The sequence below is a fragment of the Nicotiana tomentosiformis genome, chromosome 11 (genome assembly GCF_000390325.3).
Source record: "Nicotiana tomentosiformis chromosome 11, ASM39032v3, whole genome shotgun sequence".
NCBI lineage: Eukaryota > Viridiplantae > Streptophyta > Magnoliopsida > Solanales > Solanaceae > Nicotiana > Nicotiana tomentosiformis.
Genome location: NC_090822.1, coordinates 11,076,007 through 11,101,641, shown reverse-complemented (window position 1 = coordinate 11,101,641; position 25,635 = coordinate 11,076,007). Strand labels below are relative to the sequence as shown.

General features: G+C 37.7%; 1 protein-coding gene and 2 long non-coding RNA genes across 8 annotated transcripts in view; 1 reads left to right on the top strand and 2 right to left on the bottom strand.

Moving 5' to 3' along the window:
- The window catches only part of LOC138900816 (uncharacterized), a 129,943-nt gene that overhangs the window by 50,816 nt on the left and 53,492 nt on the right, over positions 1–25,635 (top strand). The gene's annotated exons all lie outside the window — the stretch shown is intronic.
- On the bottom strand, positions 2,903–7,072 carry LOC104084790 (uncharacterized). The gene is made up of 3 exons (XR_011411885.1): positions 5,580–7,072; positions 3,173–5,499; positions 2,903–3,084 (listed from the first exon to the last, which is right to left on the bottom strand). It is a non-coding gene; the product is annotated as an uncharacterized lncRNA (long non-coding RNA).
- Positions 8,647–25,635, bottom strand: part of LOC104084792 (uncharacterized) — a 31,831-nt gene continuing 14,842 nt past the window's right edge. The window contains exons 2-3 of one of the 6 annotated variants that reach the window (XR_011412112.1): positions 10,153–10,490; positions 8,647–9,047 (exon numbers count right to left, since the gene is read on the bottom strand). Coding sequence is in view for 2 of the 6 variants with exons in the window: in XM_070188406.1 (XP_070044507.1) it covers positions 11,588–14,299 (2,712 nt within the window). In the remaining 4 variants the exon portion in view is untranslated. Of the gene's footprint in view, positions 9,048–10,152; positions 19,521–20,799; positions 21,312–25,635 lie in introns of those variants that run through there. The other 5 variants (XR_011412110.1, XR_011412113.1, XR_011412111.1 and 2 more) reach the window with 5 other exon arrangements.

The window sequence follows — 25,635 nt, the reverse complement described above, 5'->3', positions numbered from 1 at the left end:
ATAGATGTTTTCCATAGCATGGGCTATGGTGGACCAAGAGACCAAGCATTCTTGGACATGGTTCATCAACTTGCTAAAATCAGATTTGGATATAGGAGATGGAATTGGTTTAACATTGATGTCAGACATGCAAAATGTGATGTATTTCTATGTATTTGGCCTTGAAAAAAAAAAGTTCTCCCTACATCTCTTGGCTATTTTCTTGTTCTATATTGTTATTTAAGCTAAATTTCTTAAACAAAATCGAATAAACAAGTACAATTGATCTGATTTTGATACTTACTATTACAATTTAGCCAAGTTGAGCGAGTTATAGCCTGTTTGGCCAAGCTTCTCAAGAGGGAAAAAATACTTCTTCTTTTTTTCTCAAAAATACTTTTTTCCCTAACTTGAGGTGTTTGGCCAAGCTTTTTTGGGGGAAAAAGTGCTTTTGGGAAGAAGCAGAAGCAGTTTCTGAGAAGCAGAAAAAAAAGTAGCTTCTTCCCAAAAGCATAAGTAGAAGCAGTTTTGACTTTTTTTCTTACCAAAAATACCCTTAACAAAATATAGTATATACCAAAATAACCGTTAAACCTAATACTTAAGATATTAATGTATAAATATTTTTTATTATTTTTAGGATAGCTTTCTAATATATATAGTGACTTTAGGGGTGAATGTTTTTATATTTGTTGAATGATTTTTAATATATTTAACGTATATTAAAAGAATTAAGTACTTTTAAATTTTATTTTCATATTTTACTTAAATAAAATAAAAAGATTTAATTATTGCTTGTAATAACAAAATTTTAAGATTATTTATTTACTTATAATATTAATTATTAAGCAAATCTATTCATGTCCTTATTCGTAATTTGATTCTTAAAAGCACTTTCTCAAAAGTTTGGCCAAACACAAATTATTGTTCAAAAGTATTTTTCAGAGTGATTAGCCAAACACAAACTACTACTCTGCAAAAGCACTTTTCAAAATAAGCTGATTTCTCCAGCTTGGCCAAACAGACTATTAATCGGATATGTATCTTTGCGAGTCTAATTGAACACAATCCAAGTTAAATCACGTGAAAGACCAGAGCAAATAGTTTATATATGCCAGCTGAATTAAATAAATCTTGATGAGAAAAAATGCTTGTTTTTTTTTTTTAATTTGGTCATTAAACAGAGTAGTTCTAACTAAAAATGATATTTGAGTTAGAAAGATTAGATCCACTGACTTATTATTTAGTCAGAAATTATCTAACTCCTCTTGACTTAAACGACTTTAAGAGAATTATAACTCAATTTATAATATTGCAACTTGTTCCAACTCATCCAAGTTATTAAGCTAGTGTTCAAGTGGCTTTCACTCCTTTACTCTAAACTAATGTGTGCCTATTTTTTGCTTTTCACAGTCAAAGTCAAATGGTCATAGATTTCCAAATTTGTTTTAAAAAATCTAATTTGGGTGAAGTTTGGTTTGAAGATGAAAGTTTGTTTGGACATAATTTTTCAAAATAAACTTCACCTTTTTTTTAAATTAAAAAACATGAAATGTGACTTACACCCATAAGTTTTAAAAACATTCAAAAATAATCAACAACTCTGAAAAAAATTCATACAAAACAAGCGAAACAAATCTGAAGAAAATTTATACAAACATTAGTACATTTTAGCAAATTACCTTCAATTTTTGTCTTTGCGGTGGATTGCCACATATTGGCACAACAATTTTGGCGAAGGTTTTCTTCTGTTTATAGAGAAGGACAAAGCCGCGTAAGTTTAATGAGGGAAAAGTGGGTAGATATGGATTAGTTGGGTCATAATGATCTGGAAAATAAGATGATTATTACTTCTATCAGCCTTGCACCTCTATTGAGTAATGCCTGAGTCGCAACATCAAAGTTTGAGCCAAATTGAGCAAGGGCGGCCACTTCGCGATATTGTGCCAATTCCAGTTTTGAACTACCGCAAACTTGTTTCATAGTTTTCAACTGAGCGGCAGACCCGACGCGACTGACAGATAAGCCAACGTTAATGGGATACCAAGAGTTAGTGAGAAGCTTTTTAAATGAAACCCAAACTCCGTTTGAATTTCTATCAGCGGTAAATAATAAGTTGTTCGATATCAAAGTTTTAGAGTTAAAAGCGAATCTTCATGATCAACTTTTTAATCTCTTTCTCAATGAACCGGACAACGAATTTCTTCCGATTTTACGTGAATCCCCTAAGAAATTGAGCTTTTTTTATAAAATACAAAAGTTTGGGGCAATTTTTAATTTTTTTTAAAAACCTAACGGTAATATTTTGGGCCAAAAATAACTATTGAACTAGTTTTGAGATTTGAAAATTTGCCAGAAATATGGATAACACCTATAAACAAACAAGTACTTGCCCAAAAAAATTAAATTTTTTTTTTAACAAAGTCTATGACCAAACGGGGCTAAGTTTAAAATGATTTATAATATTGCAACTTGTTTTAACCCATCCAAGTTTAACTCAATTTATGATCTTACAAAATAAAATCACCACATGCGAAACAGTGCCTTCATTGTATCGCTCTTTCCCACATCTTGTGTTTGTAAGTGATCCAACTTTTGTCTATTACATCTTGGAACAAAATATAACTATTGTACTTATATCGATAATGTAATTATAGTAATTTACGCTTATAGGCAAGATACTAGATTATACTTATGAGTTATGAGTCAAGACTATAAGTTAAATTATACAGTCAGGTTTTCCCATATAATATCCTCCTTTATTTCAAGCTTTAAAAAATCCAACTTATGAGTTAAGTTTGGGATTGCAAAAAGTCGTTTACTTCAACTAACAACTTGTACAAAAGCTTTAGTTTTATAGTCCGAATATATATTTTTTTAATCAAAAAAATTGCTTACAAGTACTAAACGTAGATTGATAATCTGAAAAGAAAAATAGTAAATAACATTGTACAACTTGTTATATTAGCATTATAGTTAATGTCACATAAATTAAAACGGAGGGACTAAAAATAATCTACACCAACTGACAGGTAAGTAATTTCTGTATTTTTGAATTCGGTGCAGCTACCAATATTCCTGCTGAAATCCTGGCCACCACAACACCTAAAGATTTGTAAAAGAATATATTTGTGTAGAATTTCAGCTATAAAGGGGGGTGTAAGTGCTTGATCTAAAATTATACGAGCTCTACCTGTATCCGACCCCATATTACATGGGTACTTAATGCAATTTACCCTATAATAACATGGGAAATACTTGCACCTGGACAAGGAAAAAGTGTGAAGAAAATTGCACCTCTAACCAATCTTGAAAACAAGGATAAAATTAAGGGGGGGGGGGGGTGCAAAAGGAAAAGGAATTTCATAGTACTCTTGAATAAAGGTATTACAAAGGTAATCACAAAAGAAAATCACATAGTACTTTTGACAACAGGAAATACAAACGTATTACAACAACAATAAACCCACAATTGGTATCTGTAAAAGGTAGTACGCACACAACCTTATCCCTACCATAGAGAAGGTGGAGATGTTTTCGATAAACCGTTTGCTCAATGAATGAATATAAACGTAATTACAAAAGAAAATCACCCAGTACTTTTTTAAACAGAATCACAAAAGAAACGTGTTTGGCCTGAGCACAAAGTTTAAGAAACCAAAAAAGAAAAAACTTTGACATTTACACTAAGAATATGCAAAGTACTAAATTTATCAGATCAAAAGAGAGATAGAGAATGTAGCCAAGCTAGAATCAGCTGAGGTCAGAAACATGTATAGTTCATCAACTAAAATTGTTCCAAGCTTGTCCAATTATAAAATATTGGCAACAGGGAAAAGAGGGAATCAACAAAAACAGATACCCTCGGCAAAGTTGCCTTATTTGCAATTCCTTTTTTGCATTAAACATACAATTATTCTCAAATTTAATAATGTTAAGACCCTTTCAAGACAATTGAAAACCACGCTTGTGTCACTTAAATGGCGTTATAAAATCCGCTCTCGTAGGAGGTGCATGAAAACTTACTGACAAATTTTGGGAGATAAAATGCTTCCTTAAAATCCAAATAATTAACAACAGTTCAGAAAAGACCAGTATTGTATCTCCTGTTATTTACAACCTTACAAATTCTTCATCAAGGGAAAAAAAACTCTAGGATAACGCATAACAGAACCTGATTAAATAAAGCATAAAATACACACATAAAACAATCTTTTTAGACAAGTAGTTGTGATAATATAGAAGTGTAATAAAGGATGTAAACAACAAAATAGAGCTAATAAGGGATTCCCCCCCCCCCCCCCCCCAAAAAAAAAAGGAGAGAGAACTAATAAAGTGATGTACCAAAAAATAGAGCTAATAAAGGAATCTCATCAATCTATCAGAGTAACTATGACAAAAAGTTTCATTTGGATGTTAATCCATAACTTACTTGAATTACTCATCATTTAGGACGAATTCCTTCATGCACAGAACAAACAAAACAATTGAAGGAGAAGAGTAAGAAGTATGGACTTTGCAGCTAATGTTGACGAAATTATGGACTTTGCAGATAAGCCCAATAAAACATCTCAGCAACGAAGTAACTTAAAACTAGACGTTAGTATTCAAATGACTAGATTCTAGAGAAAAGCAAACAAATTCAGGCACACCCATGTCAAAGAAGCAGGTATTCTGATTTGCAGAGAGTTCGAAAAAAGAAAAATAAGGGCTAAAGTATGGAAAAGTACCTCTTTCGCATATGAAGCCTATGATTCGACAAAGGAAAAAACTAAGGTACATCCATCTCAAAGCAAGAGCATTCCAAATCATTAGATTAAAAAAACAAGGGAAACAGGATTAAGCATCAAAGAGAGCATATTTACCGACAAAGAAACCCAAAAATAGATATTAGTTGTTGGCATTCTGATTCTAAGAATTATAGTGGAAGGAAAACATTTTTAGGCACACCCATATCCAAGAAGCAACATTTTCAATCAATACAGAACCGAGAAAAATAGGCTAAAGTATCAAAAGTACATTTTTTGCAATAAAGTTAACTCTAAAATAGACCTTATCTATATTCCTAGAGCTTCATAAATCTTAAAAAAAAAAGAATTTGTTCTTTGGTTGTGGTTGATGGCACTTTTAAGATGGAGATCTTCTGATATCCATAAATTCCACAATGCACAATCGCAGCAAGGGCCACATTTTAAAGAGAATAAGGAACACATACAGGGATTTATTTACCTGTTCACTATATAGAATTAAAAATAAAAAGTAAATGGATGTTTTTACAAACAATTCTTGCAAGCTCATTAGATCATAGCTCTTTATGGCAGCTTTGCTATGCTGGAACCAAAATGCTCTCAGTGAAGTCCCATGTAAGAACTTGATCTCCATTTATCCTACTAGAGAGTATTACTCAGCCTAATGGGAAGGAATACCTATTACCTGTAACTTCTTGTCTGCCAAAATGCCGAGTACCTTAAAGCAATGGGTCTTGACATTATTTTTAACCATCAAGACTGCTTTTTTGCACTGCCACATTGGAGAACAGTCAGACTCAGCATGTTCCAATAAGGTAAAGTAAAAATATGGTGTTGTTAAAGTTGACTTACCAAAGTGCAGTCAAGAGACTAACTCACAATGCATAGAAGCTCTGTTTTCCTTTTCAATTTGAAAATTATGAGGCATATAAGTATTGCTCAACATTAGCATAATGCCAAGTCTGTAATACTGCCTTGAAGGACTTATCACCAGAAACTAAAGATTAGTTTTCCTATTACAAGGACTTATTTCCACAATGCTGCTCAAAAGTTACAGTCTCAAAAGTGAACCAAAAGTTAAATTGAAGTATGAGCTCAAATTTTTGCCAATGTAATCAAGTAGCAAAGAAAAAAGCAAAAAGCAAAAACCAAAATCAATAGCAATGGGGTAGGCTCAGATTTGTCTTTTCTCAGACAAAACCCAAAAAGCTTTGGAAAAAACTGCCATGGCTGCAAGCATAAGTTAGCCTTATGAGACAGGAAAAAAACACCCAAAAAAATGGATTTTCTCCAATATCTCATAGACCCACAAGGTAGGGTAAGGTCTGCCTATATGTTGCTGTTGTTGTTGTATCTCATTCTCATAGACATATCTGCGCTGCCATGCCAAGATACAGTTTTTTCCAGCTCAATAGATTTATAAGTCTGTCTTTTTCACAAACAACAATCTTCATAGCCTCTAATAAATTTGAACAGAGGGAGTAATAAATCAATCAACTAAGGGTGGTTTTGCAATTGGAAAATTTTCATTTGAGTGATCATCGGCGGCGGAGAATGACAGAGAGGGGCAAAACCACCCATTAAAACTCCCTACAGCTCTCTGCTTTCACCGCTGCCTCAGACTTAAACTAATGAGATTTTTGCTATTTTAGTGTTATCGCCACTTCTTATATATTGCGCCCTAATCAATTGGGCCTTATTTCAAAAGCCCATTCCAAATCTAAATCGGGTCGAACTGAAACCAATATTCTGATTCCACGGTTGCCAAAAAGGGGATTAGGGCTTTTGAGCAAAAAAAATACAACTCGATTTCGCCGGAAAAGAGACCGGCTCAGAGGTGTGTTTAAGCTCAGGCAAAAAGAGAGTCCGGCGACGCCATGGCTGCAAAAACCCAACGGAGGCATGCCCTGCCAAGATACGGGTCGGATTATCTCAAAACGCCCCGAATAATTAATAAGCTCAGAAGGGAATTACAAAATTTGTGAAAATCATCATCGCCTCTTTTAAGCACGTCGATTATACTTCACCACCAGCACTTCCGCCACCGCCACCGGCAGCATTAAATGCTCCGACGGAAGCGTAAAAGGAAAATGCATACTGTAGTGAAAATTCAAATGATCCTATTTGTGCAAATCTCCCTATGTATAAACAGCGGCTCTAAAATAGGCTATAAAAGGGCTGTTGGGATAGTTTGAGAAATCATAGGCTAATATGCAGAGAGTGGCAACCGCCCTTTCAATGAAAAATCCTACAATTCTCTGTAGCCTCATTCTCTCCCTTCCGAGCTTTTTGCTTTGTGTTCGTTTTTTGGTAATCTGGATTCTCCCATAATTTAAAATATGCGTATATTGTAGGGTATTAGTTATGTGAGGGATTATTATATTATTTTGTATGAAATTTTATGTTGAAATTAAGTGGCGGTTGTACATAAAAATTGTAAAATTCCGAAAAAAAGTGAAATAAATGCGAAGCGAAAATAATATTTGAAAATTAAAGTTGTGTTTGGACATAAATATAATTTTTGGTTGTTTTTGAATTTTTGTGAGTGATATGAGTGGAAATTTTAGAATTTTTTTTAATTTTTTGAAAAATTTCAAAATTTATCATCAAGTGAAAAATTGAAAATTTTATGGCCAAACACCGATTTTTAAAAAAAAGTGAAAATTTTCATGGCCAAACGGGCTCTAATTGCTTCTATACACAAGTAACACAACTAGACGACTAGATATGATCAAACCTATCTATAACAATCTCATTTATAACAATCTCATTTGTACCAAATTTTTTTGATTGTTATAACGAAGTGTTATTACATAAACACATATTATAGTACATCATGAAGATTGATTACATAAAAGAACTTGACTTTATAGTCAATAATAAAGTCAATAATTATTATATAACGATGTTGTATATAACGATGTTATATAACTGCTGGGCACTACCAGAAGACTCTTATCTTGTATGTCAGGAAATATTTCTCTAATATAGAGAGCCATTGTCCATTGTAAAAGACAAATTGAAAAAAAATACCAAAAGAAATGGACCTATGCAAAAACCATATAACAAGACGAATAATGACATTCCACAGAAAAAGGGTAGCCTTATAAAAGTTTGTATATCAGATATGTTCTGCGGCGAAAATCAACGCCAATATCAAGCAATTGATACAATCATTTTAACGCAAAGATTGCCCTGCCAAGATACTCTTTGGTTTTTACGGTGTCGGGTCTATTTAGTAATTATTGCTATTATTTTTCATCTATTTTATGATTTTTATGATGCTATTATAATACCTTTAATTTTTATTGATGATACTGATATATTATTTCTTTTCTCTTTTCGTCTTCTTAAACCAAAGGTCTTTCAAAAACAGTCTCTCTACTTTCTCGGGATAAGGGTAACGTCTGCATACACTATCCCTCGGACCCCACTAGTAAAATTTTACTGGGTGTTGTTGTATTGCCCTGCCAAGATACATGGCCTATTTGGCCAAACGGCAAAAATCAGATACATGGCCTGTTTGGCCAAACGGCAAAAATCAGCTTATTTAGCTTATTTTAAGTACTTTTTATCAAAAGTGCTCTTCTTAAAAGTACTTTCGATGAAAAACAACTTGTGTTTGGCTAATTAATTTGAAAATCACTTCTGAACAACAACAATTAGTGTTTGACCAAACTTTTAAAAACTATTTCTAAGTATATTTTTTTCAAAAGTGCTTTTCAAAAAAATGTCTTTGGAGAAAAACTATTTTTTTGATACTTCTCCAAAACTGTTTCTGCTTCTCCTCAAAAGCATTTTTTTTCTTCCAAAAGCTTGAAAAAGCTTGGCCAAACATGCTAACAATCAGATACTGGTCTGGTTATATCTATGCCCGAATCATTTTTTAGCCTGCATAAGCAAATATTATCATTGCCACTTTGAGAAAATGAATACATAATTCCAAGAAATTAGGATCCTTTGGACGAAGATCATAAATCAGAATGAGGTCCAACTATCCAATTACTACTACCACTACTACTGTTAATGCTCTACTTTCAACTTCAGACTCGATTTGTACCAGGAGCATTGAGTTCTCTGGCAATTGCCATGGCTACAAATCACAGTAATTGAAGTTGCCCCGCCAAGATACAGGCAACTAAACTGCAGTGCCCGATTTCAGTTAGCTCGCAAACATTATCATCATAGCCAGTTGTTTCCCCTTTTCGATTTCATTGACGTGATACTTTGCTTGCATTGCATTGAAACACAGCCAGTGAGGAGAAGATAAGAACTGAAATAAACGCACGCACAAATCCACATATACAAGAATACAGGAACCTGCATAGACACAAAGGATTGTTAGGTCTAAAGCCAAAAAAGAAAACATCCGCATGTCAGAGATAGTCATCCACTCTGAGAATCATCCCCTAAAGCCTCAAGGGGTTAAATCAAGGTCTTTCAGTTAAATTTTCTCCACAAAAGAGGGGCCGTTTGGTTTAAAGCGTAAAATCATCATAAGTTGGAGAACGCCAAACACCCCAGAACTGAAATTTCACCAAAATGGGTATGCGGGCTCAGATGATACTGAACAGATATGGAGATACATTAGGACTGCAATATGATTTATAACTTGGTTCAATATCCCAACATTCAATCATGGAAAAGATTCTACTTTTTGTCTTTTAAGCAAATGGGGCTCATGTGTGTAACGATAAGGCGAAGAGAAGCCAGCCACGCCAAGGCTGCAAACACCAGTTGCATGTGAGAGACATAAGTGTCAGTCACAGGCCATCCGTGCGCTTGCCACGCCAAGATACAGGTAGGTTAATCTCAACGCTCGAATTGGTATCATCACTCTTCATGTACTTTCCATCAACACCGAAAAAACAAAACACACACTCACACAAGAAAGATAGACATGTCAATATATAAGTTAAATCCTTTATGCATGTTTTTTTTTTTTTTGATAAGTAAATCATGTATGCATGTTCCAGTTTCTGTTTCTGCTGTTACCATAAACAAGGGCTGTTGGTTGTTCAATAATGATGGAAAATCAATAATGGCGGAACAAAGCAGGGCAACCACCCTTTAAAGAAAATCCCAAACTCTTTGTTTTGCCTCATTTCTTTCTGGGATAACCATTTCTGATTATGGGAATTTTTTGGTCTTTTCACCTCCGAATTTCCCAGCACTGTCTTGTATATAAATCTGTCGAATAATTAAAGATAGTGCTAGATCATATCAGCTTTGCACAAAGGGCCATAGGAGCAGTAGAGATCAACAAAGTCATAGGTAGAAGCCCAAGCAGGAACAACATCAAAAATATATATCCATATCCTTCGCATACAATCAAATATTCAAACAATCAACCATGAGGAGCCTCAGAGTTGATGGAATAATATGATTAAGGCTGTTTGTAACCAAAGTGAAATCATAGGCTTACCAGAGAAGTAGGCCAACCACCCTCACATTTTTCTCAGATGCCTCATTCGAGGGTTTCAAGATGCTTTATAACATGTAATCAGAAAACCGCAGGATCGACATATCCCCACTTTGAATCATGGAAAAGATTCTGTTTTATTTTTTCCTTCAAGCAAATGGGGCTCAGATGTGTATTATGATGCAAAAGAGAAGGCAGCCACGCCATGGCAAACACCGGTTGCATGTGAGAAAGAGAAAATCTCCATCACAGGCCATACCGGGTTGCCACACCACGATACGGGCTGGGTCATCTCAATGCCTGAATTGGTTAGCTCAAATATAGAAACATCATCACTGCCACTTTATGTATCTTCCATCAACCACGTAAAAAAAAACACACACATACTGTTACGCGGCGCCTTCCTGAAGTTCCTTGGAAGGGCGACGTAAGGCTAAGCAACCGATATCAGTGCGGTTGCTATGCGCCAACTGAGGTCCTCGCCGTACACTAGACTAGATTGTTAGTGCCGTACGGGAAAACCAATATCGTGAGCAATTGAGCAGCGAAAAATGAGCAATTGATGATGAAAGCTGATGATTGTATTGATGATGATGAAAGCTATTACAAGGTGCAATGCGGTGTCAGAGGGGAAAGACACCAGTACAGAGAATTGTTTGAATGCTTGAATGTTTGAATGCTTTGGTCCCCCTTAATAATGCTTAAAAAAAATAAATCAAAGTTACATGAGTTGACCTAAGAAAGCTGTAGGAGCACACTGAAAATGAATGAAGTAAAACTACTCTATAATTACAATGAAAAGGACTTAGTCTTCTATGGAAGCAAGTCTGATGGCAGCAACTTTGTCTTGAGCATCAGGGTCTGCGCGCGTATTGCTGTGGGCGCGCGCGGCACTATTTGGATTTGCCAGCGGCGGGGCGTTGGTGCTTGGCATTGGGCCTGCACGCGGAGCACTATCTGTGCGTGCGGCGCTGTTGGCAACATGATGGTTTGTGCGCGCGGCATTGTCGGTGCGCGCGGCACTAATGGCATTCGCCAGCCGCTGGCACTGATTATCGGTGGGGCGACAGAGGCGCATGCTCGCTTGTCACTTGGCGTTGCCGAGACCACGGGGCCGACCGTGGCGCTAGGCGTTGGGAGGCTTACCGGGACGCCACGGGGCGCGTCCAAGGGGTCATGGGTCGATGATGGAAAGCAGCCCATGACATTCTCCCCCACCTGAGTTGGCGACGTCCTCGGAGCCTTACCTGCCGGATGATGATGATTGGTCAGGCTCTTGTTGGCTGGGAGGTCTGTTCCCCTCGGTGTTGTGAGATGTCTTTCTGAATGATCTTCCATGCATTTCTGAAATGGCCTGAGGCGGCTGACATGGAAGACTGGATGGATTTTCCACCAGGCTGGTGTGTTCAGCTTGTATGTGGATTTCCCGATGCGCCTTTCAATGGAAAAAGGCCCAATGTAGCTTTGCAATAGGGGAGGATCTTGGGTCCTCTTTGCAAATAAGTTCCGCCTCGAGGTTCTTACCATCACTGTCTCCTGCTTGATGTTGGGCAAAGCGAAGGTTTTGTTCGGCATACCTTGTTGCCCTCTCCTGGGCTTTGAGAAGATAGCTCCGCACTATCTTCAAAATTTGCTCCCATTCTGTCGAGAAACTGGCAGCTCGATGAGATGATGGCATGTTTGGTGCATTCACATTTTGTGGGAGTAACGGTTGCTGTCCGGTAACAATTTCAAAAGCGCTTTTGTTTGTATGGGCGCACTTTTGTGAATTGAAACACAGCTGAGCAGCATCCAGAAGCTTCATCCAATGTGTTTGTGACCCGGTTGCAAATTGGCGGAGATATTCCTCCAGCATGTCATTGAACCGGTTTGTTTGATCATATGTTTGCTGATGATGATGGTTTAAGTTGTAACTCAATTTGGATACGAGGCAACTGAAGAGTTGGGTCCAAAACTTGCTAATGAAGCGTGGGTCGCAGTCACTAATGATGTTGCTGGGCATACCCCAATGTTTGACAACATGAGAGAAGAAGAGTCGAGCTGTATCTTCTGCCGATATGTTCTGTGGGGCTGCGATGAAGGTAGCATACTTGGAAAATTGGTCTACTACCACCATGATGGTTGCATGATTTCCGACCTTGGGTAATCCTGTGATGAAATTCAGGGAAATGCTTTCCCAAGGTCTCTGTGGGACAGGTAGCGGCTCCAAGAGTCCCGCTTGTGCTGAGTGATCCGACTTGTCCTTTTGGAATGCTTGACAAGTCTTCACACAATGAGGGGCGCCATGAGCTGTTGGACCCCGATGATGTGATGTCTGTTTGATGATGTTGAGGGCAGCCGGAACCGTGGGTTCAGGTCTATTGGTTCCCTCCTTAAACTGCATGGCCGTGATATTTCCAACGGCCATCTTCTTGGATATGCACGGTATGGTGTAGGGCTTGGCCCCGTTGTCTCCCATCATTAGAAGCATGTTGGCATATGGTACCGGGATGGTGTTGGTCTGCCTGAGGAATTCCAATCCCACTATCAGTTCGAAGTCATCGATGATAGCTATGTGTAGGACGAATATTCCCTTGTATGGGCCAAGCTTGATTGGCACTTCTTTGGCTATTCCACTCACTTGCTGAGATGGAGAGTTGATAGCCTTGACACGACCCTTGCATTTTTGCACTGCTAGACCGAGGCGTTGCACCTGAGTTGAGGTCATGTAGTTGTGGCTAGCACCCGTGTCTATCAATGCCCGAATAGGTCTGCCGTTTACTTTCATGTCAACGAACATTAAGGTCCTCTTTTGTGATGTGGGAGGCCTCTCGTCCGCCTTTCCTTTCCCTTTCTTGTCGGTTGGGAATGCCTTCTTCTTGGGGTTGCCAGCACTGGTTCCCGCCAAGGTATCATGAATGGAGCCAACAAATGCGTTGAAGGCCCCTACCTGTTCTTCGCCGACTGAGCCGTCCTGATCTGACTCATCATCGTCAAGAGTTTGTTGAGCATTGATTTGTGTATTGGGGCATTGATTGTTCCAATGTTCCCCGCCGCAATGAAGGCATTCTGATGGGGGCTTTCTCCCCTGATTGTTGTTGACTGATGCAGCAGTGTTGCTGCTTGAGGAAGGAGTCTTAGATTTGGATGCACCTCGATCTCCTCTGTTTCTATTGGGGCCACCGTTGCTAGGTTGGCTCCCGTTGTATCCCCCTCGGACAGGCGGCTGGGGCCTATCCTTCTGAGTTTCCAACTGGTAATCCCCAAGGCACTCTGCAGCTTGAAGGGCCTTGGGCAGGGTATCTACCCGTTGTCTTTGCAGCTCCATACGAGCATGAGGTTTCAAACCTTCAATGAATGCGAACAGTTTGTCTTTGTCCCCCATATCCCGTATGTTTAGCATGAGTGCGGAGAATTCACGCACGTAGTCCCGCACCGACCTGGTGTGGCGGAGTTCACGCAACTTTCTCCGTGCATTGTATTCCACGTTTTCGGGGAAGAACTGCAGGCGTATGGCGGCCTTCAGTTCTGCCCATGTCTGGAGAGTATCTTCACCGGCCCTGATGGCTTCGTATTTGACTCGCCACCAGAGTTTTGCAATGCCTTGAAGATACATGGCAGCAGTTGCTACCTTCTTGGATTCCTCCAACTGTCCAACGACATCGAAGTATTGTTCGATGTCGAAGATGAAGTTTTCCACTTCTTTAGCATCCCGGGCTCCGTTGTATGGCTTGGACTCCTGAATTTTCAGCGTTTGTGACATGGGGGCAATGTTCATGGCACCCCTGATGTGGTTTTCGCCTCCTTTGAGCAGGCTTTGAAGGGCAGCATTGCCAACATTGAGCTGGCCTATCAAGTTGTTTATGGTTTGCTGCATGACGGTCAGTCTGTCTGCCTCTAGTTCCCGATGGGCTAAATACTCGGCACGCTCCTGTTGGAGGTCCTCGAATTTGCCATGAATTTTGGTTGCCTCGACGGCAGCCGTTTCCCGATCTTCCTCAGAGTCTTGACTGATGTTTGTTATGTCAATTTCTGCCTGCCGCATTCTGCGGTCCAGGTCGTCCAACCTTTGCACTAGGCTGGTTTTTAGATCAGGCAACGTATCCACGATGGGCCGTAATGCGTCAAACGTCTCTTCTAGGGTCGTGATGCGATCCCCGTAATTCACCATGGTCAGAAATGGTGATGATGATGGCAATGAGTTCCCTCGTCCGATGTCGAGCCTAGGCTCTGATACCAACTGTTACGCGGCGCCTTCCTGAAGTTCCTTGGAAGGGCGACGTAAGGCTAAACAACCGATGTCAGTGCGGTTGCTATGCGCCAACTGAGGTCTTCACCGTACGCTAGACTAGATTGTCAGTGCCGTACGGGAAAACCAATGTCGTGAGCAATTGAGCAGCGGAAAATGAGCAATTGATGATGAAAGCTGACGATTGTATTGATGATGATGAAAGTTATTACAAGGTGCAATGCGGTGTCGGGGGGGAGAGACACCAGTACAGAGAATTGTTTGAATGCTTGAATGTTTGAATGCTTTGGTCCCCCTTAATAATGCTTAAAAAAAATAAACCAAAATTACATGAGTTGACCTAAGAAAGCTGTAGAAGCACACTGAAAATGAATGAAGTAAAACTACTCTATAATTACAATGAAAAGGACTTAGTCTTCTATGGAAGCAAGTTCGATGGCAGCAACTTTGTCTTGAGCATCAGGTTCTGCGCGCGTATTGTTGTGGGCGCGCGCGGCACTATTTGGATCTGCCAGCGGCGGGGCGCTGGTGCTTGGCATTGGGTCTGCGCGCGGAGCACTGTCTGTGCGTGCGGCGCTGTTGGCAACATGATGGTTTGTGCGCGCGACACTGATGGCATTCGCCAGCCGCTGGGCGCTGGCACTGATTATCGGTGGGACGACAGAGGCGCATGCTCGCTTGTCACTTGGCGCTGCCGAGACCACGGGGCCGACCGTGGCGCTAGGCACTGGGAGGCTTACCGAGACGCCACGGGGCGCGTCCAAGGGGTCATGGGTCGATGATGGAAAGCAGCCCATGACAACATACACATGGAGGAAAGATAGAGATGTCACTTGATACGAGTTTGGGCTTGGAATGAGAAGTGGACCCCTTTTATTATTCAGAGTTGCTTAGCCCATATAATAATACTAGTATAGGTTATTATATTTAAGCATTCGGCACTTTATTTCCTTTTATTTCCAGTTTTGCCTAAGAGTTAGTTATGCCAGCTCAACCACTATCACGTGGACTGAGCTGTGGAATGCCAATCCCACTATATAGCTTGTAGCACAGCTCAAGGAGCACCCACCCTGTTATTTCCCCTTCTCTCTTGTTTTCTCTGTTAATTCCCTCTTAGGGTAGCAGGAAATTGCTCTGTGGGTGTGCCGCCATGGGTGGTGAGATGGATGAAGTTTTGATGCGGCTCGATCGAATGGTTGTGCGACAAGACCAGCTCGAATCGGTGCATGAAAGCGCCTTTCGCGAGTTGAAGAGACGATTGGGACTGTTCGGAGCATAGACAAGGATAAGCAGCAAGCCTTACTGGCATCATTATCGAAGGAACTGTATTCTCCAACTATCGGACCAGGGATCTATGAGGTATCCAAAATGCTTCCTCTCCTCGTCAATCTGTAGCTCTTAATAGCTCTGTTCAAACCAAATGTCACCAGACTATCCCAATTTCGAAATCGAATTTAACCCCAGTTTCATTACCAATTCCAAGTTTTCAATCTCCCAGTTCCCAACTCCCAGCTAATTTCGTTACATTACCACTTCAATCCCCTCGCTTACCAAACCCTTATACCCCAAACCCAGTTTTGCTCAAATTCCTAATTCTCAGATAGTTGGTACCATGTATCAGCTCCGATGCATAGCCCTTACTTTAACCATCAATTACCTCCATATACGTATCCTTTTCAGAATCCATATGCTTCATACTCACCAAACTCAGCTCACTATAACTACTCTTCTTTCCCATATAACCCAACCCAAAATTACTCAAATCCAACCCTACATTACCATAACCCAAACCAGTACAACACCCTTCCATTATTCTCAAATCACCAAACACTCACCAGGTTATCAAAGAAAGAGTTTCCCAGGTTCAATGGGAAGGACTTTCAGGAATGGTGGTATAGATGTGAACAATTCTTCTCATTAGATGAGGTCCCTTCTAGCCAAAAAGTCATTGTTGCTGCTATACATTTGGACGACATTGCTCTTCAGTGGCACCAAGCATACATGAGGAGCAGGGCCCATCTCCCATTTCCCACATGGGATGAGTACCTTTTCGCGTTGGCTGATCGATTTGGGGCAGAATATGATGATCCCATGACTGAACTAGTTAAATTGTGGCAAACTGGAGGTGTGGTTGAGTTCCAGGAGGTGTTTGACAGAGCCATGACTCGACTTAACTTGGATCCCAACCATGCTATAAGCATCTTTTTGAATGGGCTGAAGCCAGAGTTAGGAGATGCAGTTCGAATCCACAGACCCTTTTCACTTCCTCAGGCTTATTATTTGGCAAGATTACAGGAATCTATATTCCTCAAACAGTCTAAAGCTATGAGGAGTTCAACTGTTTATCCTAGTACTTCTTCCAGAGCCAACTCATTTACCCCGTCCTATACAAATGTTAAGAACCTTACCAATCCAGCTATGCACTTACCTAAACCTGCAGAGGATAAGGGTAGAAGGAGAAGGCTAACCCCTGCATAATTGAGTGAAAAAAAGGCTAAGGGCTTATGCTATATGTGTGATAAAAGTTCCAGCCAGGTCATGTGTGCAAAGTCAAGGCACATTTGTTCTGGGTGGAGTTGGAGGAAGAAGGAATAGAAGGATTAATAATTGAAGAAAAGCCTGAGACAGAGGAGTTGGCAGATGCTTGCGAGATATCCCTCCATGCTCTTAATGGTGCAAAGAAATCCAAAACCATGAGTCACAGGGTATTGCCACCAGAGACAGCTTAATATCTTGATTGATAGTGGCTCCACTCATAATTTCCTAGACTCTGAGTTGGTGGAGAGTATGGGATGGCAAATAGATCAATGTCCACCCACAAATGTAAGCTTGGCAGATGGCAATACAGTGCAGGTGCATAAGATCTGCAGAGGTTTAGAATGGTTGCTGCAAGGCAATGTGTTTAAGGCTGACTTCCTCTTGTTGACTTTGGGAAACTGTGATATGGTTTTAGGCATTCAATGGTTAGGTGAGCTAGGAGATATCATGTTCAATTTTAAGAAATTGACCATGAAATTTGAGTATCAGGGAAGGCTAATTTCATTACAAGGAACAACTCCTCAGTTGAATATAGTGGATTCAGACTCTTTGCAGCACATCAATGGGGGTAAATGCCCAGTTGTTCATGATCAAAGCAGTTCCAATGGAAGATAGTTGCACAGAATTGAAAGGGGCAACCACTCAGATTCATGAACCTGAGGAGATTCAATCTGTCTTAGAAGAACATGTGGATCTTTTTGGAGAACCTCAGGACCTCCCAGGGAGCTGTTTGACCATCACATACCACTTCAGGAAGGGGCCAAGGCTTTGAACAACAGACCATATAGGTATTCCCCAATTCAGAAGGATGTGATAGAAAAGATGGTGAATGAACTGTTGGCCCAGGGTTTGATTCAACAGAGTTGCAGCCCTTTTGCATCTCCTGTGGTTTTGGTGGGAAAGAATCCCATACCCATTATCGAAGAATTACTAGATGAATTGGGTGGTTCTCAAGTATATTCTAAGATCGACCTGAGGTCTGGATACCATCAAATCTGAATGGCCCCTGCTGATGTTCATAAAGCTGCTTTTAGGACATATTCTGACCATTTTGAGTACTTAGTCATGCCATTTGGGTTGACTAATGCACCTTCGAGATTTCAGAGCCTAATGAATCACATATTTAAGGATCAACTCAGAAAGTTTATTTTGGTGTTTTTTTATGACATCTTGATATATAGTAGGAGTTAGGAGGAACATGTCTGGCATCTCAGAATAACCTTTGCAATACTCGGGCAACATAAGCTATATGCACGAAAAACTAAATGTGTTTTTGCTGCAGTAAGAGTAGAATATTTGGGCCACTACATCTCTGCATAAGGGGTATTTACAGACCCAAAGAAGATACAAGTTGTGGCAGACTGGCCAATTCCTAGTAATGTCAAGCAATTGAGAGGTTGTTTGGGGTTGGTTGGCTATTACAGGCGATTCATCAGAGGATATGGCATTATAAGCAAGGCATTGACTGACCTACTCAGGAAAGACAACTTCAACTGGAGTGACAAGGCAACTCTAGCTTTTGAAGAACAGAAGAAAGCTTTGACCACAGCACCCTTGCTGGCTATGCCAGACTTCTCTATTCCTTTTATTGTAGAGACCGATGCGTGTACGATGCGTGTGATGTGGGGATTGAGGCTGTCCTGATGCAAAATGGGAAACCAATTGCCTATTTGAACAAGGGCCTTTCAGTGAGGCACCAATCTTTGTCTGTTTATGACAGGGAACTATTGGCATTAGTTCTTGCAGTCACAAAATGGAGTCAGTACTTGGTATGCAGGCACTTCATAGTTCGAACAGACCAAAAGGCATTAAAATTCTTGCTGGAACAAAAATTGTATACTGGTTCCCAGTTGAAATGGGTGACTAAACTAATGCAATTTGACTTTGAAATAGAGTATAAGAAGGGGAAAGACAATAAAGCAGCTGCTGCTTTATCTAGACTTCATGTTGCCGAGTTATCTGCTATGACCCTATCTACTGTTAGAACTGATTTGCTGCAGGATATTGGGAGAAGTTGGGCAGAAGATCCTGCCCTTAAGGAGCTGACCAATCAGTTACAAACAGGAAGTGAGGTCAAGGGGTACACTTATGTACATTAGCAACTCAGAAGACATGGTAAATTGGTAATTGGAGCCAATGTGGCTCTCAGGAAGGAGATCCTCCAGCTATGGCATGACTCACCCTTAGGAGGGCATTCAGGAGTAGAAAACACTTAGTCTATTGGAAATAGTCTCTCTATCTTCACAAGGTAGGGGTAAGGTCTGGATATGATGTTGTTGTATTATGTATTTTCACCAAAAGGATGGTTTTGTAATTGGAAAATATTCACCGGAGTGATCATCGGGGCGGAGAATGACAGAGAGGGGCAAAACCACCCACTGAAACTCCCCAACAGCTCCCTGCTTTCGCCGCTTCCTCACACATAAACTAATGAGATTTTCACCATTTCTTAAATCGTACAAAAATTGAGGCTTAGATATGTGTTTAAGTCAGGCGAAAAGAGAGTCAAACAACGCCATGGCTGCAGAAACCACACCAAGATACGGGTTGGATAGTCTCAAATGGCCTATTTATAAGTTCAGAAGGGAACGAAGGTTTACAGAATCATCACCGCCATGTTCAAGCCATCAATTAAACTCATTACCACCAGCATAACTTGTCTGTAACCCAAAGAATTCATCAGACTATGAACTCACAGAGAAACAGAGCAAGCACTCTTAGGATCTCCTGCATTCTCAGAGTCACAAAAGCCTCGATTTTCTAGAACAATCAAGGTAACCGGGTTGGCTCAGATTCTCCTAAGAGCTTTAAACACAGAGGGCTGTCTGTTGTTTAATAATGGAGGAAAATCAATGGCGAAACACAGAGCAAAACTAATGTATTTCGGCTATGCATTAAATAGATGTCCTCAAATCAGCTATTGCACTCTCCCCAACCTCGCCATGGCTGCAAAATACCGGCTGCATGTGAGAGACAAAAGTCTCCATCACAGGCCATACCGGGTTGCCACGCCAAATACGGGTCGGTTCATCTCACTAGTATTTTGAGAGCGGTTATACAATGTCATTTTCCCTAAAAACAACCTTGTAACAGAGAAAAAGACGGATAAATGCATATGCATCCAGAGGCGGATTCAGGATACAGGCCGTGTTATCTCCATGCCTGGACTCGTTAGCCCAGATATAGAAATATCAGCATCACTGCCTCTTTATGTACCTTCGATCAACACCATAAGAACACACACATACACAAATACAGAGTAAAGACAGAGATGTCAGTATATATAACTTAAATCCTTTTTGCTTTTTCAGTTGTTTTCATAAACAAGGGTTGTTCATTATTTTGATAATAGAGGAAAATCAAATGCGAAACCGAGAGGCGCAATCACCCTTCAGAAGAAAATCCCAAACTCTCTGTTTTTTGCCGCATTTCTCTTTTCTTACTAGGCTAACCTATCTTTGCTAGGGAAACTCAGACTTGTGAGGCCTCTTCGATTAAATGCTCTCGAAGAGAAAGAGTTAATATCTTAATTCGAGACTAACACTGGCCTTTCTTTTTTTAAGATTTTAACAACTACTGAAATACCAAATCTCGAATACCAAAATCTTAATTCGATATATACCAAATTATGCACACCCCTAGATGCAAGCATCAGTTAGCCTTGTGAGATATAGAAGAAAAACCATAAAGATGGAATTTTTTCCAATATCTCACAGACCCATCTGAGCTGCCATGCCAAGATACAGTTTTTTTACAGCTCATTAAAAAAACATGTCTGATTCATCTTCCACAGAAAACAAAATTAAAAAAAATTCATAGCCTCATTGCACATAAAATGAAACAGAGAGAGTAACAAGAAATTGAGGCTCAGATTTGTGTTTAACCTCAGGCCAAAAAGAGAGTCCAACGACGCCATGGCTGCAAAAACCCACTGGGAACATGCCCCGCCAAGATACGGGTCGGGTTATCTCAAATTGCCCCGATTGATTAATAAGCTCAGAAGGGAATGACAAAAATCATCATCGCCTCTTTTTAGCCGCCGATTATACTCACCGCCACCGTTTCCACCAGCTCCACCGGCAACATTGAATGCTCCGGCGAAAGCATTTAAAAAAAGAAAAAGAAAAAAAGAGAGAAATGGCTATTCTTATACACCTTACCAAACGACTCCGTTAAAATTGATAAAAAGGGCTGTTGTTTGGGTTCTTACTGAAATCATTGGCTAATTGCAGAGAGCAGACAACCACCCTTTCAATGAAAATCCTTAACTCTCCGTAGCCTCATTCTTTCCCTTCTGAGCGTTTGCTTTGTTCCCTTCCCTAACCTTTTTGTTTATATAGTAGTAAGTATACCTGAAGCCTACGAGCATAGTTTGGACTTTCTTTTTTTAGGTGGTGATTTTTTAGTTATTGAATTGAAGTTGGAAAAATGTTGAAATTGATCAAAATACTTAAGAGTTGTTTGGAAAGCCACCTAATTACACATATTACACAGTTAGATTAAATTTTAAATATAAAATTAATTATCAAAAATAAAAAAATTAAGAATTAAAAAATATATATACCTTTATAAATAATATTAAATTTAATATTTAAGATAGATATTATTTCTTGAAAATATATTAATTACTAATCATATATTTGTAACTAATATTATAAAAATAATTGATATATGTTTTTTAAATTAATATTATTTTACTTTATCAATTATAAAACAAAAAGTACATATTTTGTAAGAACATCATGGACGACATGGTTGATAAAATAATTAATATTTATAAATATAATTCCATAACATTACTCAAATATTTTACAAAAAAATAATCTATCAATTTTAACTGAAAAATAAATGGCATGCAATCTGAATTAATAAGAAAATACTACTTAAAGCAAATAAAATGGAAGCGAAAATATAACATAAATTCAAATCAAAGAAAAAATTAACATAATGCTATTATGTAAAATTACAATATACAATAAATTAAGTTTCAATATAATTTAAGTAAATATAATTCAAAAGAAAAGGAAAACATAAGTCTATAACCTTCAACAATGACATTCTACTTTAATGACATCACTCATTATATGCTAAGTTTATTACTTATTCATTATTTCTAATATTAGGAGGAAGAGTTTCAAAACTAGAATAATAACATAATTATGCTAAATGGAAAAAAAAGGAGCAACTATATGGAATCACAAAAAATAAAGGTTGAAAATAAAATTATTATTTAAATATTAAAAAGTATATCATTTTAACATAGTTAAGTATGTATATAACCTCATCCAATAACAAAATTCACCTTTAATGACATCACTCATTATAAGTCAAATTTGTGGATGACTTATTCTTTCTATGATTATGGGGTATAACTTTTTAGAAAACTTAGAATAATAGCACAACTGTGTAATAAAAAATAAAAAAAAAATAATTAAGAAAGAAATAAAATATGAAAAATTACGTAGAAACACGTGAAGTAAATGTTGGGAAATGAGAAATAAGGAAATAAAAAATAAATAGTGTAAAAAAAAATATTTGAAAAGAAAGAATTTAAAAGGTTAAAAAAATAAATTAAAAAGAAAAAAAGAATAGAAATAAAAAGTAAATTAAAAAGAAAAGAAAAGAAATTCAAAAAATAACCTAGTAATTACACAATGTAATTAGCAGCAATTCTCAAATACCCCTCGAGAATTATAGATTGTAATTACACCCCCTCAATTACGCCAAATTACAGGATGACCACGTGACAAACACGCCAAATTTGTGTAATTACATCCAATTACACCCAAATCCAATTACATGGTGACTTTCCAAACAGGTCCTAAGTGGGCTTTTGGACATAAGACTTGTGAAAATTCAAAAAAAAGTAAAACTAATATTTGAAAATAGAGTTGTGTTTAGACATGAATATAATTTGGAGATGTTTTGAATTTGTATGAATGATTTGAAGGGAAAATTTTAAAAAAATTAGAGTTTTTTAAATTCCGAAAAAACGAAATTCAACATCAAGTGAAATTTATAATTTTCATTGCCAAACACTAGTTCCGAAAAAAATAGTAAATTTTTTTTAAAAAGGTGAAAACAAATTATGGCGAAACGGGTCCTAAGACTGTTGTACTTTAGAACTTGTATGTGAAATCTATTATCTATTAATATATAAAAGGAGAAGCAAAGTCATGATATTATGTCAAGTATCACAACGAGATATCAACATGTGTCATGTTTTAGGACAAAACTCCAATGAATTTGGAGATTCAAAAAAAATTAAAATAGAAAAAAACTTATTTTTAAAAATAATTAACCAATCCAGTTATTGGAGTTTTGTGAAGTCCCACATTTTTTGGACAGATATTTTTTAAAACTCAAAACTAAAAAAAAATATAATTACTCCAATTCCAAAAATGTACCCCCACGTTTTTCCAAACCTGTAGCTTAATTCTATATTACTTCATTATATTAAATTAAAAGATAAGATCGAAATTACAAAATCAAGCGCACTAAAAGGATAACAAGTTAACACAGCAAAAACTGCCGCATAGATTAGTTTATCTCTTCTCTTCTTTGGAGAAGTTTAAAACTCATCTAATTTCACCAAGATGGCCAAATGGAAGAACTATTCAATGGTTTAGGTTGAATTGTATATGTACAGATCAAATTTGTAATTTTTTGTGTGTCTCCTTATGAAGAAAAGGTTTGTGTTTATGTGTTTTCCGTATTAGTTGTGTGTGAATATGAATGTATAGTGAATTTGTGGAGCCTTTGAGGTCGCTCTAATGTTCAATGTAAGTTGCAAGTTCAAACAAGTATAAGAAAAATTAGCATTGTAATGTTCCAAGTAGTTTAATTTAAAAAATTATTAGACTAATAAGATGTCACTATATATGTACGTGGGGCATTTTTTTTTTACTAGATATTTTCACGGTTTCAAGGACATTCAGATGCACAAAGTTGTATTTGAGAAAGATGCACCTCGTGATGGAACTACATTAGCTTTTTACGTTTCGCAACCAGATTAATATTCATTATTATTAGGTTCTTCCATTTTTGACTTGCTATTTTAGACATGCAAGATCAATTTTTCACTTACATTCTTCCTTTCCATAATTTCTTCTATCGTCAGCTCTCTTTGGTTATCCTTTTTTTTCTTAGGCTGATTTTGTTGTTGTTGTTGTTGAAAAACAATTCTGGAAAAGCGTTTGTGTAGAGACAACAACAAATATTAGTCTTCATATATATTCTTATATTCTTAAGTGGCTTGATAAGAAAAGTAAGGTGATGATATTGTTGACAAACTTAAGTCTTAAATCTACGTCTTTCTTACTTATATACAAATCAAGTTATTATGTATTGTGAATAACTTTTCGAGATACTACAAGTAACTTTGTGAGGCTTAATAACTATTTTTTTATTTAGTTATCATATATGACTTTTTACTTTCAAGACTCTTTTGTTTAAAACTGATTTTGCTTTAACAATTTTTGTCTAGCAACAACATCGGCTCAGTCGACCAGTGCCGATGATATTCGGACACTTTGAAATGGAAATATGCAGTTTTGAATGAATGAATAATATCTTTATAGCTGCTTTGCAAAAATTGGAGATGTACTAAACTTTCTGAAATACAGTGTTGTTGCTGAGTGTTTTAATATATAAAATTATGTCTTAGGGAGAAGAATAGAACTTTTAAATTGTTGTGAGAATTAGTAAGAGTTCGCTGTTGTCATTTGCTTTGGATTTATTTTCTACTCAGTGTTATGCAGGTTTATCTGAGGTAAATAAATATTATGCACTGGTGTTTATATGCAGCAATTAACTTTATATGATAAACTAAGTATCAGTAACATCCCTCTATATTTTTTTGATTGACAAGTTTGCCATAGTTACCAAAATGATTTATCCGCTAAAATTATTTATTTTCCATCATTTTTCTAAATCACAGTCCTTCTTTTGTACTTGAAATTGCACAGTTGAAGTCCAATTAGCATGACTATTCTTACAGGATTTCCTTGACAATATGAAGAATGCAGGGAGCTTCTCAAAAATATTTCTGCATTCAAAGGTTAAAATAATTTTATACAAATGTAAACTTCATTGCTTGCGATATGCAAAGTAAAGTAGCTTATAATGCAGTATAGTAGAATTAGGGCCGCAAGAAACTCCAACAATAAAGTAGTGAAAATAACAATATTGGTTAGATAGGAATTTTGTGAAATTACTTCTATTTAATATTTTCCAGATGCGCGGGTAAGTATACTAGTTTATATGAAAAGTAAAAAATTAATTGTTCACTTTAACTACCATTGTGAACACAAATTTCAAGACAAAAGAAAATATTGCAAATTATAATTTTAAATATTAAATTCCTTAAGATTGTTGTTTCCCGTCAATATAGCTGTATTTGTAAATAATAATTCTAATTCTGCAAAATATAAATTTACGTAATAAAACAGTAAATAATTCGAGCCCACTGAATTCACAGTGTTTCCTTAAGGAATTTAATCCCCTCCTAGTACCCAAGGTAATGGATTATTTCCTCCCAGGATAGAACGAATAACACACTGGTGTAGCGGTACTTCAAACCCCAGTGTTTCAGCGAACACAAAGTTCGGTAGCAAATCACACTTACAGTTGCTTTGTTTGAAGTTAAAAACAATGCAGAACGAAGGAGTATAAACTCAGAAAATCGTATGAAAATGCTGAGAGGAAGGATAATCTTACGT